At 36.2% G+C, this 16,414-nt stretch overlaps 1 protein-coding gene across 7 annotated transcripts in view; it reads left to right on the forward strand.

The window, feature by feature from the left end:
- Positions 1-13,262, forward strand: part of MICU3 (mitochondrial calcium uptake family member 3) — a 52,811-nt gene extending 39,549 nt beyond the window's left edge. For 3 of the 7 annotated variants that reach the window (XM_065836104.2, XM_065836105.2, XM_065836106.2), the window contains 4 exons: positions 3,232-3,340; positions 4,312-4,469; positions 7,049-7,123; positions 10,947-13,262. In XM_065836104.2, the coding sequence (XP_065692176.2) occupies positions 3,232-3,340; positions 4,312-4,469; positions 7,049-7,117 (336 nt within the window). In that variant the 3' untranslated portion in view covers positions 7,118-7,123; positions 10,947-13,262. Of the gene's footprint in view, positions 1-3,231; positions 3,341-4,311; positions 4,470-7,048; positions 7,124-10,592; positions 10,741-10,946 lie in introns of all 7 variants that reach the window. The other 4 variants (XM_071807540.1, XM_071807541.1, XM_071807539.1 and 1 more) reach the window with 2 other exon arrangements.
- Positions 13,263-16,414: the final 3,152 nt, after the last annotated feature.

Consider the following 16,414-nt stretch of genomic DNA (forward strand, 5'->3'; position numbering starts at 1 on the left):
TAACTGAAAAATAATGACAGTCATAGGTATAGAGAAATAATTATTTGAATGGCAAAGGTGAAGTTGATTAAGTAAATATAAATACCGACGCTTTCATTTGATAAGAAGTATTCTTTGAAGTTCATCTCTAAGTTGTTCAGTGCCACTGTTCTGATAGCAAGTCTTCCACAGTAGATTTTTCTTCTTGATCTCTGGTGCGACCATCAGCTAAGGAAAAGTTCCACGTTAGGAAGCTGTATCACTCATTAACAGGTTTGCTTCTGCTATTTTCTGGAAATATCCTGGCACTTGACCAGTTCCATTTATCTCCGGTCATATGCTATGCCTCTTTGAGGTAAAACAGGACATTGCCATTTTCCATTGCTCCTTATCACTGGTGAGGTAAATGTGCTGTCAGTGCAGTGGAAGAAGTAAATCCCTGTGACATCTCCTGTGCTGGCCGTGGGCTTTTGAGAATGGGACTTTGCCTCATACTGTTATGGAGGCATTGTTCATATGTTTGCACTTTCACACAGTTGTAATAACATACAATTAGAAAACTATAAATTGCACTCTCTATTTTATCACAGTGATCCACTCCAATACTAATACAAACTAGAAGATTCCATTTAGAAGAAAAATTAGTCTAGCCTGTAGAGTAATAGACAGCTACTCTCACAGCTGTCAATGTTAATCTTCGTGTCACCATATGTAGGAGCCTCTAAAACAACACGATGATCATTTGGCATATTGTAGTCATGTTAAAAAGTTCGGCTGGCATGCTGCCTGCTCACAGGATGTTTTCCTCGTTTTACTAACTAGATGTCAAACATTGATTCATTTAAGCTGGCATATGGAATTACTACAAATACCACCTCCTAAAGAAAGTCTGTGCATTTTTAACAGCATTGGTGCATTAACATAACAGTTTTCTTTGCTGTAGTAAAATATAATCTGTCCAAATAAATAAAAAAGTTTGTTTCCTTTTACATACAAAATAAATAGTGTCCAGTAGGAAACTTCTGGGATAGCTACATGTAAATAACTAACTTCCTATCTCAAAATGCAAAATATGGCAATTACAAAATGTTATTACAGTTGCCAGTTGAACAAAATATGGTCCTAGGAAGAGAGAGAGACAGTAGAAAGCTGTACAGCCAACTCTCCAAGTGTCATTTTGTCTGCCTTTCTGCCTCTTTTGTGTCCTTTGCTGTTTTTCCTTGAGAGGAAATAAACATGTATGATTGCAGATGATTTCAGCAGAAATTATGGAACTCTTAAATGAAGTTAGTTACTTTTCTTATTGCTAAAATGTTACGGAGTATGTACACTTTAGCCATGAACTGCAGACGTGGCTCCTTTATCTCCCAGCCTCATCTCCCGTGTCAGTTCTTGGCAACAGTTTTCATCACTGCTGGAAACATGGAAGTTGCAAAAAGGCTTGTTTGAAGAACCAGCAGTTCTTAGCCTTTCCTACACAAAGGCTGTTTTCCATCTAGACTGACCACTTCCTCTCTCATTATTTGGAAAGAGCCAGGATTTTTGCAGTCGCCTAACCTCTTACAGAGTCTCCCACATTCAGAATCTTTACAGACAAATTGGTGCAAATTAAGGATTTTAAAAAAAACCTTGTGAACCTAAAAATGTTAGCTCAAGAAGTTGACAGCCATTCTGTATTATTGCTGTTTTACCATAGTACCTGAGGGTCCTAGTTGGGGACTGAAATTTCACTGATCTAAGTATTTCACAAATAAGTGACAAAGTTACTCCAGTCCCAGAGAGTTTTCAGTTTGAGCAGGGTGCAAGGAAGAGAACTTGGATGTAAACTATTAGATGTCAAATGCAATGAAACAAGAAGACAGTATTGGTTAGTATTAGTAAATTAAGTTTTTAAGATAAAAATTCAAAGGAGAGTAAGGAGGTAGTTCTGCTTGTGTCTATGAGACTTTTCTCCCAATTGCAAAGAACAGAACAGAGAACAGATATGCTTGTTGACAAAAGCAATTCATGATGGAGATGGGTCAAGCTCTCCAATCAGACAGTTTATAAATCTTAGCTAGAGCTGAGGTAGGATCGCTTGAGCAGTGGTTTACATCTCAAGTGGGTGGAGGCCTATTAAAGTATTTTGTTTTAATGATATTATGTGGCACTCCACATTTACCACAGTACTTGTTGTCTCTACCTGTGTTTACACCCAACCTCTACCATTTTCTCCTCTGCCACAAACCTGCTTAGTATTTCTGTGTTCCACCATACCATATGATTATGTATGTCATTGAGGAGAGATGTGGGTCGAGATTTTAGTTTGAACAGAAAGGTCTTTCTTACAGGTCTTTCTGTTGTATTCAGGTTTATTTTCAGAGAAAAATAGTTAAATAGGATAAAAGGCTGAAAACAGACAGAAGAATAGCCAGGAATTATAGTTAACAGGAGACCAGGGAGATCAAGGTTTGAAGAATGCCATCCCATAGTCAGAATGGCTGACAGACTATGGAGAATGAGACATAGGCAATGGTCCTGGCTTAATTCAAAGTCTCTGTTTAAGGTCTTTTTAAAAATTGATTTAGAGATAGTTTATTGGGTCTTTGGATTTGTAGCTAAGATGAAAGAAATCAGAACAAATATCACAAGAAAAGGTGAAAAAATAAGTTCTTTTAACAAAAGCACTTTCAGAGGAACTTTCACAGAAGATACTCTGAAGTGTAGTCAAAATGCAAAAGATGCCGATACCTGATACTTGGGAGTATCAGCTGAAAAGACCTAGATGTCTAAATTTGGATATATAAAACCTTCACCTTAAAGTACAAAGCTTAATTTACATCACAACATGTATCTATGAATTAATTTAATGTATTTATGTGAGCACACATACATATGATAGCGGTTTGCAGGTTTTCAGTTGTAAACATATTCCAATATTCATACAAACTTAGACTCTTATTCTCAATACTAACTGCCATATTGTAATAATTCTGGAATTCTTAAAGATTACCTTAAACAATGAAACAATATTTTTGTCTGATTTTGGGTCAGAATTGCTATCTGTTGCAGTGGCAAAGAGGAAAAATATCTTGCATACCTCAGGAAATTCCAATTCTTTATTTTATTGATTTTCAGTACAAATCTGTTTTTTTCAATGGGAGTATTATCTATGCTGAAATGAAGTAGGTATTTGTAACTGCAAGGCTGGTTTATTCATTTGTCATCACTACTGTTAATTCTTATGGTGCATATTGTTCTTTTATTTTGTAGGGTATCACATTTGATGAGTTTAGATCATTTTTCCAATTCTTGAACAACCTGGAAGATTTTGCAATTGCAATGCAAATGTATAATTTTGCGAGTCGTTCCATAGGTCAAGGTAAGTATTTGTATTTTTATGAAAATCTGTTGTTAAAGATACAGAACTGTTGACAAAAATGTTTTGTAATTCCTAGTTTGCAGTTCCAGTGTCTGAGGTAAAAGGCTAAAAAGGCTGGGACTCCAGCTTTGAGAGGAGAAGGCTCAGTCATAGCGTAAGAGATATGATAAAGATTTACAAGTCATATAAGTGGTGGATAAGCTGAATGCAGAATAATTGGTCACCAAATCCTACAATACAAGAGTTGAGAGATGCCTGATGACACCAGTAAGAGATCACTTTGAAGCAAACAAAAGCATTTCTTTGCACAGTGAGTGTCTGCAATCTGGCCTTCCATGAAGGTTGTACAAGGAAACAGCATCAGAAGGTCCAAAGAGGGATTAGACAGATTTTTGAACAAATCAGTAAGTGTGTGATGAAAGAACTAGGCAAGTGTGTACTGATTAAAATCCTTAATATAACAATTGAGATGCTTGGGGAGTGCAAGGTAAAGAATATGTGAGGTGATCAGACTTGTGCGCTCTCTTCAAGTAGCATCTTCATGGGTCTGATACAGTAACAGCAGCGCAGTCCTACCTCATGTGGCCTTGCCAAAGGAGTACACTATTTTCTCTGTGCTCTGTTTCTTAGGTTCTGCTTTGTGTCAATTAAGTAGATGCCATCAGTATATATGTAACATAGGTTTATATTAGAATATGATTTTCTAATTTTATTACACGTAGTATAGTATATGGACTGTTATCTCTTGTGTAAAATAATTGATATCAATTAAGCAGTATCATTTTATATCATTTGAGAACTACTTGGTTTAGAACTGTGAAATTCAATCCTAATTTTCACATTTTCCTGGTTTTGAGTGTTTAAATTGAAACCTCAAGGTAAAAATTTACTTGTATTTCAAATTATGTTGTCCACAGAGTAGGATTGCATTAATGTATTCTGTTTTTTCTTCTGATGTTCTCCTTATGCAGATGAATTCAAACGTGCTGTGTATGTAGCCACAGGTGTGAAGCTTTCTCCACATTTGGTGAACACAGTGTTCAAGATTTTTGATGTCGACAGAGACGACCAGTTGAGTTATAAAGAATTTATCGGTATTATGAAAGACAGACTCAATCGAGGGTTTAGGGTAAGGATTCTAAATTTTATAGTTCTCTTAGTTGACTTTGCTAGTTACCTTGGCACCTGTAGCACCAGTAGGCTGCAAACCAACAGTGCGTATGTTTAAAGACAAATGTTTTGTAGAAATCCTGAAGCAGTCTATAAGATAAATTTCTTCTTGATATTTTTTAATTGGAAAGCAATACATAGAGGATGTAATGTACCCTCATAGTACACAAATCAAATTTGAGATGAGAAATCCTATGCATACTGTCATTTCTTCTGTATTGTGCGATAGATAGATTGGTATTGAGGATTTTAACAAAGGTATCAATTATGTCTGGGTTGCTTGCAGGGAAAAGAGAGTTCGTCTCTCTTAAACTCTAGCAATTTAATTAAAGGTCAACCACTGGTTCTTCTAAAACGCTATTTAAAATACCAAGTATTGATAATGACTGTTGGAAAGAGTTGCAGCAGAAGATAGCTTTTATTTTTGAATAAAGAATTCATGAAGTGGTGCTGAACAATGCTGTATTTTAGTGCAAAGTTGCTTTTGAGAATTTAACCGTGTATCAAATATAGTAAATTACAAGAAGCTGGAGGGCATGAAGTTACTTGCAGAAAATTTTCATAGGGAACAAGCTTTTATATCATGCTTTACCTTTTAGGCCTTGCTGCCCTCTTCAGGTTCTGTGTAGTACAGGGAAACTTTATAGTAGCAGAAAAATTTTCAATTAGAGCATGATCAAGAAAAGTCACTTTTTTTTCTTTATATGACAGGTGTTCACATTTTTAACTAAAAGTAAAATGGTGCTCTTACTGACAATCTAATCCCTTAGACATAAATCTTAAACTGTATTATGGTTCCTAAATTCACATTTCAGTATGTTATTTCTGTAATGTAATTTTAGTCATTTTTAGTTAGCTTCCTAAACATAATTTTAGAAATTTCTGTGGTGTTGAGTCTAATAGCGTACTTGTCATTTTTGTAATATTATGATTGAACGTAATATGTGGATAACAACCCCTGCATTTGTAACAAACTTATTTCCTCATTGGTCATCAATTCCTTTTATTATGGTGTGGGAATGATTGTTTCATAACCGTTTCAAGATGTTCAGCTATATGTTTTAATTGTTTACTAATTGTAAGTGTGCAGTGTATGTTAATTGAACCAGAAAAGTCTGCTTACTAAGTAATTCTTGTAAATGTATTACGTTTCTATTTCACAAAATGCATGACAGAAATCACCTGTAATCCTTAATAATCTCTATCATCCAGCACTATTCAGTCTTATGCTTTCTTTTGCCAAAGCCACTATAAAATGTTGCAGTGGACTATAAAAAGAATAGCCAGTGATGTTCAGAAGAACAGCACTGTCTTTCTTAAATGCTATGTCTAATTTTAATTAGATGTATCTCCTGGATTGCATAGGACATGATCATGATTTGGTTCTATAATTCAGTAATATACAGACATGTTAGATTTTTCAGAAGCATGCATTCTCTTCACTAATCAGTGGTATTCTAAGAAATTAACAGTACAGTACCAAACTTAGGAACTACAATTTCCTCTAAGTTTTCATAAAGGCAAAATTTTGCCTTTTCACTTTAGTAAACAACCCCCTGCCCACCTCAGTCTTGGTTTAGAATGAAAAGAACACATAAGAACCTTTTGGCCGGAACAAATGGGCGGAAAGTGTCATTAATTGCTTCCTATAGTTTGTACATTAAAAGTTAACAGTATTTAGTGTGGCCAGAACAAGTAGAAGTTTGCCCTCTTGCTCCTACGATGTGAAGGGCTCAAATGTTGTCTTGTGCTACATCAAAACTAACAAATCACTAACCTTTTCTTCGTTAATAACTGTCTTTCAAATCCGTATTAAGATTTGGTCAGTTCAGTTGTAGAGATAAAATAACATTATAGCTTTTGCTTATGCAGTATTTTGTGGCAACTTGGAAACTTTTAGCCTGAGAAATTTGCACCTGTTTATGAAACGTAAATACCTGACTTTAATGTTAAGTATCCTACAATTAATGTCTGCCCAAATCAATGTAGTCTCTGATGATCACTCTAAAACATCTAAAAAGAATATTTTCAAATATATTTTCAAACATTAAAATATTCATTTTAACATATATTTAAGGTGTGCTTTTGGAAAAGTGTCTTAAAGAGTTTATCAAATGAAATTTCTCTCATTTGAAACCTTTTTTGGTTTTAATAGTTTGAAACAAATTAGTATGTTAATCTGCCATCAAGCGGTCAGTTAAAGTATTGCCATAAACTTATTAAAATGTGCAGACATGAAAAGCTGTATTTTTGCTGACTAGTTTGGTTTAAAATAGTTATTTCCTCTTTTTTTTTTAATTTAAAAATATCTAAGAATATTTCCTTTCCTTTATAAATTCCATTTTTAAACTGAAAGATTTGGAACTTAATGACTAAATGATAAACATCTTACCTAGCACATACTGTACTGTATCTTCTAGCTATTTGTCACCGAAAGCCATTTTTTTGTATTTTCACAATACCGTTGTCTTATGCTTACCTCTGGCTGCCTTCACATGTTGTCTGCATCTGCGCACCTCTCCATCTTCTGCTCCACAGGGCTACAAGCCTGTACAGAGGTACACTACTTTCAAATCCTGCGTGAGGAAGGAGCTCTATAGCAGATAAATGACGGTATGTGTTAGCCGCCCCGTCTGAGTGTGCTGGCATGCTTGCAGGAATGGCTGAATGTTAAACTGTCACTGCTTTGTTCTCTGTTCCAAAATTCAGGAATAGGTTCTCTGACTGTGAGCAGCGTAGTAGCTCAAAATGTCATGTTGTGTTTTCTGACTGCAGCAATGGAATTTTACGCTGGAGCTGGCAATGGCTGACTCGCACTGTCACTGTTTTGTAAGCCAGCTGCAATTTTGTACTATGTTTGAAATAAGGAAAAGTATTCTTTCATAATTCCTGTTGCTGTTTTCTGTCTGTCTTGTGACCACTATTCAAGTAATTTCTCAGGTACGTGTAGCTAATAAGTATTTATCAATGAAGATTGTAGAGGCAGATTTTTCTTCCTGAGAGACTGTTAGTAACTTGATTCTCTTTTGATTTATACAGTTACACTTTCAAAAACAATACTGTGTCATTGGCTTAGTTAATGCTATACCAGCAATTTTCAAAAATAGGCACTTTACCCATATGTGATGACCATGGCTGTTTCTGCATATCCACTACATGAATATTCATTCTTACAGTTAGATTGTACTGTGGGTTTCAGTGTGAAAACTGGAGTGTGCATGTTCTGTAGCCATATTACAGAATCACAGAATCATTTCAGTTGGAAGAGACCCTCAGGATCATTGAGTCCAACCATAACCTAACTCTAGCACTGTTGTGAAACTGTTTGTCACATGGTGGACACAGCAGAAACGTGTCAGTACTCATTTATCTTCTTACATAAAGGAAGAATTTGTTCTTTTGGAATTTAAGGTTTTGGTGCCAGCACTTTTTTCCTGTTTTTATTTGTGGACTTTTCAGCAGTTGCTAGGAAGGCTGTTAGCAGTTAATGTAGGTCCCAGATGTATTATTGTGCAGAAGGGAGGAACAGAGATGTGCGAACCATGACAAACAAGGCCCCATGAGTGGACCTGGGGGGCAACCAACACATCTTGTGTGCTCCCAAACCAGGAGGGTTTGACTGTTGTTCCTCCACTTTAATTCTCAGGCACAATATTAAGCTGAGATTTTTTGTTGAATAACCATAGATGCCTCTATACATCATCACATTGGCATCTGACCTTCTGGATCCTCCCCTTTCCTATCCTGTGCCTCTCTGAGCACTTGTATGCCACTGAGTGCACCGTGCCTCTGGTTCCAGTCTTTCTTCCCTATCTCTCAAACAGCATGGCATGAAAACAAAGAATCTTGGATCCTGTTTATCTGGGGCAATGGCTGGTTTCCAGCAACAGTGTAAAATCTAATTCTGTAAGGATGAGAGGTGGGGTCCGTTTACCCAGCCTGGAGCCCACCAGCTCTCCAGTCCCACTAGTATTTTCCTTTTGTAGACCCCTATGCAAGACAGGTAAGAGAGGAGAAATATAGCTAAACTATTGACCTATTCCCATGCCACAACATGTCATGTATCACAAACTTTGTTCTTTGAGACTATTCAGACCATTTGTTTTCAGTGAAGTGTCACAACTTTTGAACAGGCTGGTTCTCTGAAATTCAGCAGTAAAGATGGCTTGGGGCATGTCCAGGCTTATGCAGCTGAGTCGTCCTCCTAGAAAGAAGACAAGAGTTGTGTTTGATCTGCATATGCTCTTCTCCTGCATCTAACATTTAGCATCCATAGGATTATTTCTTTATTATTTTGATTAATTATTAACATTTTTTAAAATTATACTTCCTTTTTAGAAGTATAACCAAAATACTGAAGCATTGTGCTAATATGTGAGGAACAGAAAAGGAAATTTGATCTTAACAAACAAAGCATCTAGTTTCTCCACCTGGTTAATGGGAAGTGTAAATAACTAATGAAATAGTTAAAACAACACTTCAGTAAACCAACTCACTAGTCACGCAAGAGGAAGTTCATGGCTTTCAGTTAATTTTATGTAACTTCATCTCTTTGAAACATTTGGCTCTCAAACCATCATTTCTTCTTTTCCTATGTCTTTTTAAAATAATTTTTAGGAGTACTTTGTCTTTTTGTCCCCACTAATTCTGCTACAACCTACATTGTATTCGTATATCAAGTTTTCTGTAAACTAAATTTTTCAAGATACAGAACAGCTATTACAGGAAACTGGCAAAATCCTATACAGTCATGATGCTTCCCTAGTAACTTCAGCGAAGAGTATGTGACCAACTGGAAGAAAATGCAGTGATGCAAAAGAATCCAATATCTCATCATCAAGCCTAATAAAATTAGCTTGGTGACAAAAAGAGAGCCTGTGGTAAAATCATCAAGTTTACATACATCAGCACCTCGACAGAGATCTGAATTCAGGCAATAAATTCATTCATTCTTTTGTTGAGATGGATTAAACTGGGGAAAAAATACACAGTAGAGATTTGTAACATTTAATAATAGTATGTCTACACTATGCAGTGGGAGAACCTAAAAAACATACCTGGATACAGTGGGAGGAAAATGTCCCAGTGACATGTGAAAGCGCTGCAGAGTATGTGGGTAAAATGTTCCTTCTATGGATTTTGTACACTGAGAGGAGATGCAACAACAATGCATCCATTAGAAATAAGTAGATGAACATTTAGTGTGCTTCAGTGTTTCTTTTACTGATTTTCACAAACATTTTTCTGAACCTGTTTCATAAAGGAAAAAATAAATGTGTACCTTAAAGAACTGATTAATCAACTGACTGTGCTTTTGTTAAATAATGCAATGCATTTTGCAAGTAATGCATCTGTCTATAAATCTCAACTAAATAACGCATTCATGTAAGTATTTTTTTCTAATATTTCATTTAAAGTCTCAATTATATACTGTTGTGGATTAGATTCTTTTCTGAATATATACAACTTCTGCATCATGTTCTATGCTTTTTAGTTATACAAGATGAGTAATAATAATAATAAATGGAAAGTGAGCTTTACTCTCTAATGGTTGGTTTTAATATAGTGCAATGTCACAATATTTTTAACTTCTTCACTCAGTTCAACCAAAACAGACAATCTCTCACCTTGACATGGTAACCATTTACATCTAAATACTGGACTTAATTTCTAAGATGGATGACAACTTAAATTACTTGTAAATCCTTCTGATGTGTCTGCAGTTAAAATTCCTGTTCCTTATTTAGCTTCGTTCCCCTGTTGATGTAATATTTAGCTCCTCTCCATCTTTCTGTACTTACTGTCAAAACAGGCTTGTTAAGGTAGGAATAGCAGAAGAAATAATGAGATCCAGGGGTAACCACAGACGACACAGAGTCCAGCGGCTCTCCCAGGCCAGCTTTTGGCCAATATTCCTCTCCTTTCACTGGGCACTTACTCATGTCAATGAACTACAATGCAGTTTAGAATTAAAGTAACTTCCTATAACAAAGCTTTTGTATCATCCACCTATTTTGTATTTGGCTTTTGCTCCAGTTTCATGAATAATCAATAATCTTCTATGCTTTTTACTTGGTGTTAGAGGTGACTTTTTTAGTCGAGAGTCAACATGAAGAAGCAAGAAACAAAACTAGAGAGAGAGCAGGACATACCTGAATAAAGAGGAAATCCTTTCTTGCAGCTTTTACTATACACAGGCTCTTTGTTGAATGCTAACTGTGTGCTGTGAGGTGAGGATGCATTCTGAATACTTAACCTGTCTATGGATTTATAACTCTTATTTTGCAGAAGTGCTTCTGAGCCATACAAGTATTTGATTTTTCGTGGTTTTAATATTAAAACACATATCTAGTTTGTATGAGTCTGAGTCAATTTTAATGTAATATTAAGGAATTTAGTGAATTCTTTTTCCAATTCTGTTTTTCACTTTTCACAGGAGACTCCAAAGTATGGTTGGAAGGAATATTACTCTTGTGTGATGACTGTAACCAGTGAACATCTCAGAGATCTATGGAAGCAATTTCGGAGACGAGATATGCTGAGATAAAGGAAGAAAGAAGGAATATCTGCACTGGGTAGAACTATTACTCCCATGAATTCTTAATGAAGAATAAACTAACCCAGGTGAATTGTGAATCTTCCAGCTGCAGTAGAAAACATGGGACTTCTTTTCCACTTAATGTAGTGATCAACAGCCCTTACAACTCCTTTTCAGTATTTTATTTAAAAAACGAACTACCACCTGATTGGCAGAAGCCTTTTTTTTAGGAACATATTTTGAATATTGTTTTTTCAGGTTATGTTTGTCATTTAAAAGAAGACAAAAATAAGTGTTACACCTGGGTAGGCAGGTGTTTTGGCAACAAAGAGAAACTGTCCACATCAACTTAGGCTGTGAATTTGCTCTCAGAAGAGCACTATTAAAAGTTTCTGCTAAGTTGATAATGAGAAAACATTATATACGAGTTGAATGTACAAATTAAACTCCTAGAAGCTAACAGAGCTGTTATTTTAAAAAGTATAAAGCTGCCATGGTTATAATGTGAATGATGGGTATTTACCTTGGAATGGTACTGTATGGACTATAATGTTCAGATTTTCCAAGTCTTACTATTGTGTTTATTAATTTATCCTTAAAAGAAGTACAGATTTTAAAATGTCTTACAAGCAGTTATGTTGAAGAAAAGTCAAAATGTTCAAATTCACAAAAAGTAACACACTTTGTAGTATTTATTATAGAATTTATTGCCATATGTATAAATTCACTGGTATATTTCTGGTAGAGTAAAACTTCATGTGTTTCTTGTGAATAGTGCACTTTTATATGAAGTAAGACGTGGCACTGAATAGAAATTATAGTTATCTAACTTGCTACTTTGGAATGCAGTATCTGAAAAATAGATAAATAACTTGTGTCAGACAAAGAAGCAAAGCAAAACATAAATGCATGCAGCAAGACACAGCAACACTCACCAGGTGATATTATTTGAATATTATACATCAAATAGTAGACATAAATTAGACCTTACAAAAGCAATCAGTAGGCACCATGACCTTTCATGCCTTTCAGGTTTAGATGTTACTGGAACAGTGGTAAGGACACTGCTACATTTGGGTTTCATCCTCTAAACTTTTTATTTGCTGTTCAGCAGCAGTGTTTTTCCTTACTCCCTTTCAAGATTATTGTTAGGTGGTGTGAATTAAACCCAAACAATCACGAACATGTATTTCTTATCTCCTCCTTGAAAAGGTTCACTAGCCATTAAATAAGTCAGTATCTATTTAGGAAAAATCTGTGCCTTGAAGTACTTCTAGCTGAATACACACACTAAAACTAATGTCAGTAAATTGTTATTGGAAAGGCAGGTATTTGGTGGAGTATGACAATTAAAATATAACCACAATAATGGTTTTACATCCTTTATTACTCAAAATACATGTAAGCAAACATTTCAAAATGGTATTTAGTGCACATGTTGCTCAGATACCATCTTACATTACATATGAATAGAAAAGATATGTAGCATCTGTGTAAGTACACTTACATTTAGAAATGTGTAATTTATAGTAAGATTTATCTCTGCTAAAAAATCGAAACAAAATCCAAAGGAAGATATTTTTTTAAGAAATTCCACTCTGGGAATCTTAGAAATAAAAAACTGTGCTAGGTGTGGCTCTTTTTCTGAGAAAAAGCCAGTTCAGAAAGCTTTTGAAGAATGCTACTTTAGTTAATATTTCCTTATAAATACCTAACAAATTTCCACCATGGCATCCTTAAACTACTGACAACTAGAAAAATAAAATAAATTGGGATAAAGACACAACAGAACATGGATAAGCTGCAATCCCTGTGTGATCATTTAGGGAATTAATTGTATTCAAGGTGTCGTCTTGGTACACAGAACTGCCTGAGTGCTGCTTTATTGACAGGGTTCCCCTCCTTCCTTGTCCCTCATTGCTGCCTGTTCACAGGGACCCTCCCCTCTGAGGAAGCAGCGGCACCATCATCATCCAGCTCCTCCACTGCCCAAGGCAATAGTGCACTGTGCTTTTACGGCTGGCTTGAGACAATTTTATCGTTTTTCTATACATTTCCTAACTATAGTCACTTAATATAAAATGGAATGTGAAAGTGGCAGATTAGTTTTTAAGAATATTTTTTCTCATGTTTAATAATAAGTTATTTAATATAAATATGAATATATGCATATGATAGTCTTGTTTATTTCAAAATAAATGCACTTGAAACTAATTTTCTTTGCAGTGTATATCATTAAAATTCTTTTGTCATTAAAATCTTTTTTTTGTGTAACATGAATGTACAAGTGCTTTGAATTAGACTGTCTCACCATGACAAAAAAAACCTAGACTTTTTGGCTTCTTTCAGTCATTTCTTTAGATAGCTTTGGTTTTTTATTCCACAGAATTCTCTTTAAAAGAGCTGGAAGTACAAGGACACACAGGTGAGAACAAAGCAGGGTAATGGGACACACCATCTGCTCTGGAGGCACCCCTCGGACACGCAGCACTCAGTGTGCTCCGGAAAACCTTGTTCAAAATCCAGCAGATTCCTGGCAGCAAAGAAAACGTGTACACTGCCACTGAGTCACGTGATAGTTGTGTAGATTAAGGCTTTTAGTAAAAACAGTTCTTGTTTTCTTCTCTAAGCTAGGAAAATAAGAATATAAGAAGATCCTCGGCTGATGCGTATGAACTACTCAGTGGTGCCCAGAGCAGCTGTAAATTGTGATGAGATGGAACCTGTCACACCTGCAGCTTTGGGTGGCTTGGTGATACCAACTTTGATCTGAGCTCTGATGAATTCCTCATTGCCAGCAGAATATCCCGTTGTGCAAGCTGCTCCCTGCTAATCTTCTGATGCTTAAAGTCACACCGGCAGTTTCCTTCCTTGCACGTTTTGACACTAAGTCGATACAAATTACTTGCACTGCAAGAGCATGTATTGTGTGCCACAGAAGAAAGTTAACAGCCTGAAAAAAAGAAATAACTATTCAATGGTGACGTGAGGCATATTGTTGGTCATATTGCCTGGTTTTCTGTAGTTATTTGATCTCTATTCCACCTAAATATCATCAGGGATAAGGATGCTTTGAAACAAAATGAGGAAAAAATATAGATGAATTTTTCACTTTGCTTTGATTCAACATTGCATAATATTCTTTACCTAATGAGGTGGTTTGCTGTCTTGTCCCTCTCAGGAGACTTTCAAGACAGTTTCTAGCAAAACAACTCCTGACCAGTGTTTGCAGAAGGCAAAGAAACAGACCAGGAGCTCATTATTCAAAAAATGAATCTCAAACACAACTAATTTGTAGCAATACCAAGACTGAACTCTCCTTAAAATCGAGCCAAAAGTAAATTGTTTTCTAAAATATGTGAGGTCTGAATGTGCAGTATTTTTCCCTACATCTGAAAATCCATGAAAGCACTTGGCACCCTGAACCTGTCAGCAGATGGTGCCCTTGGATATATTATGTTCTTTTTCTTACACAATTAAATACATGGGAGTGTGCTTTAATCTTGAATGGGTAATGTTAATTCTTACCACAACTTTGACTTACAAATTCCTCCCACAGTGGAAGATGATTATTAGCTAGGAGTGTTCCATAGAAATATTAGTACCCACTTGAAAAATCTTAATATAAAATACCTGATTTTATTTATATAAACATGCACAGAAACAGCAAAATACTAAACATGTTTAGGTTTTAGTAATACATTTGTGTTTATTCAATGTAAGCAAATAACTATTACGCCTGGTTTGTTTTTTGGTTTTTTTTTTTTTTAAGTATGCAGAACTGAGTTACCTATTTATATGTCCACCATAATTAAAAAACAAATGAAGTGAAATTGTCATTACACAGGAACTTTTCCAGTTTCTGCTTCATAGCTATCCATTGCAAGTAACTTTTCATTTACAGTTTATCCTTCTCCATTCTAAGCAGACATACTTAGACACCACAGTTTTTTAATAAGTGATTTCACTGTGAAGTGGGTTTAGGCGATTTGCCTGAAGTTGTAAGTTCTGGTTTGAAACAACGAACTCATTGTAACCCTGATTCAGAAACTAACCTACATTCAAAAGAGTGTAGTGCTGTAAAAATCAACTTTTAAGTATTCAAATCTCTTCGGTAAAATACTGAACCTGAAGGCAGTCACCTAGGCTCTCCGAAAAACACATGCAGAGAATTGCACAAGATCCAGAAATACTACAAACTCCAGCAAACTAGCTAAACGAGTTAGTCACTGACTATAGGGACATCGTATGATGTTGCTCCTGGGACCTGTGCGTTACCCTGCGCTTTCTTTCCTGGCCGGTAGCACGTGTGTGACAGGGATGAGATGGCTCAGTTAGTAACGCAGCAAAAAACCCCACGCGTGTGTACAGATATGGTTCCACGAAAACAGCGCCCTGTTCCAAAAGTGATGGGGACAGCAATGAGAAGGTGTGGAAACACATTGCCTGGAGCAGAGATGAAGAGCAGGATAATGGCAGGCTGGATTCAGAGATACTTGAGCTGCTGCGGTTGTTGCTATCAAATTATGCTTCTTGTCAGAGGTGACAAAGCTTGTGAAGAGAATATGCCCTTGCACTTGGAAAGCAGCAGGGACTGTAATCCAGAAGAGCCTGTTTTGGGCAGATGCCCCTAAAAGGCTGCCGAAGCTTTTACTTCCTGTGGTCCTCCAAATCTTCCATCCTTTTCTATATTATTTCATAATGGCAGCGGACAAATTCCAAAAATTGGCATACAGACTGGCAATTAAAACATTTTCAATTGGAAGTGGAAAGAGAGAAATTGTGGCTGTTGCTGCATTTTGTGCAGAGACATAAACTGAGGACTCCCAGCAACAGAAAGTGTGAACATGAGCGGGTATCTCATCCTGGACAATGGCCAAACCTGGATGTGTGACCAAGGCACTGAGCAGTTCAGCTCTGTCAAGGCATTTCAGGGCACTACCCAGTAAAACTGTGTTTAAATTGTCTGCGGGAGAATCCTGATCTAAAAAAAATGAAAGAGGTTGTCAGACTGGTACTTTTACATTTAGATGCCTACTTTTGGAGTCAACCATTAAGGCAAATAACTTCTCTAAGGGCAGAAACCACTGGATAGGTGCACACAGCATGGGATGGCACTAGATGGGATAAGGTTTTGTGCATGCTGCTCTTCAGGGGCTTTCCACTCGAGTGGCTGTGATTTCTGCCTAAGCAGAGACATGTACAGTAGAACTGGTTTAATTTTTTTCCCATGTTCCCCACCCTGAGCAGTAGAAGGGGAAGCAGCAGGAGAATGAAAACTCCAAGATGAATGCATCTGGGGAAAAAAAAAAACACAAATAAAAACTAAAAAATTACTGCTCAAAGTGACAGAATGGTGGGTGAGT

The sequence above is a fragment of the Patagioenas fasciata genome, chromosome 4 (genome assembly GCF_037038585.1).
Source record: "Patagioenas fasciata isolate bPatFas1 chromosome 4, bPatFas1.hap1, whole genome shotgun sequence".
Taxonomy (NCBI): Eukaryota; Metazoa; Chordata; class Aves; order Columbiformes; family Columbidae; genus Patagioenas; species Patagioenas fasciata.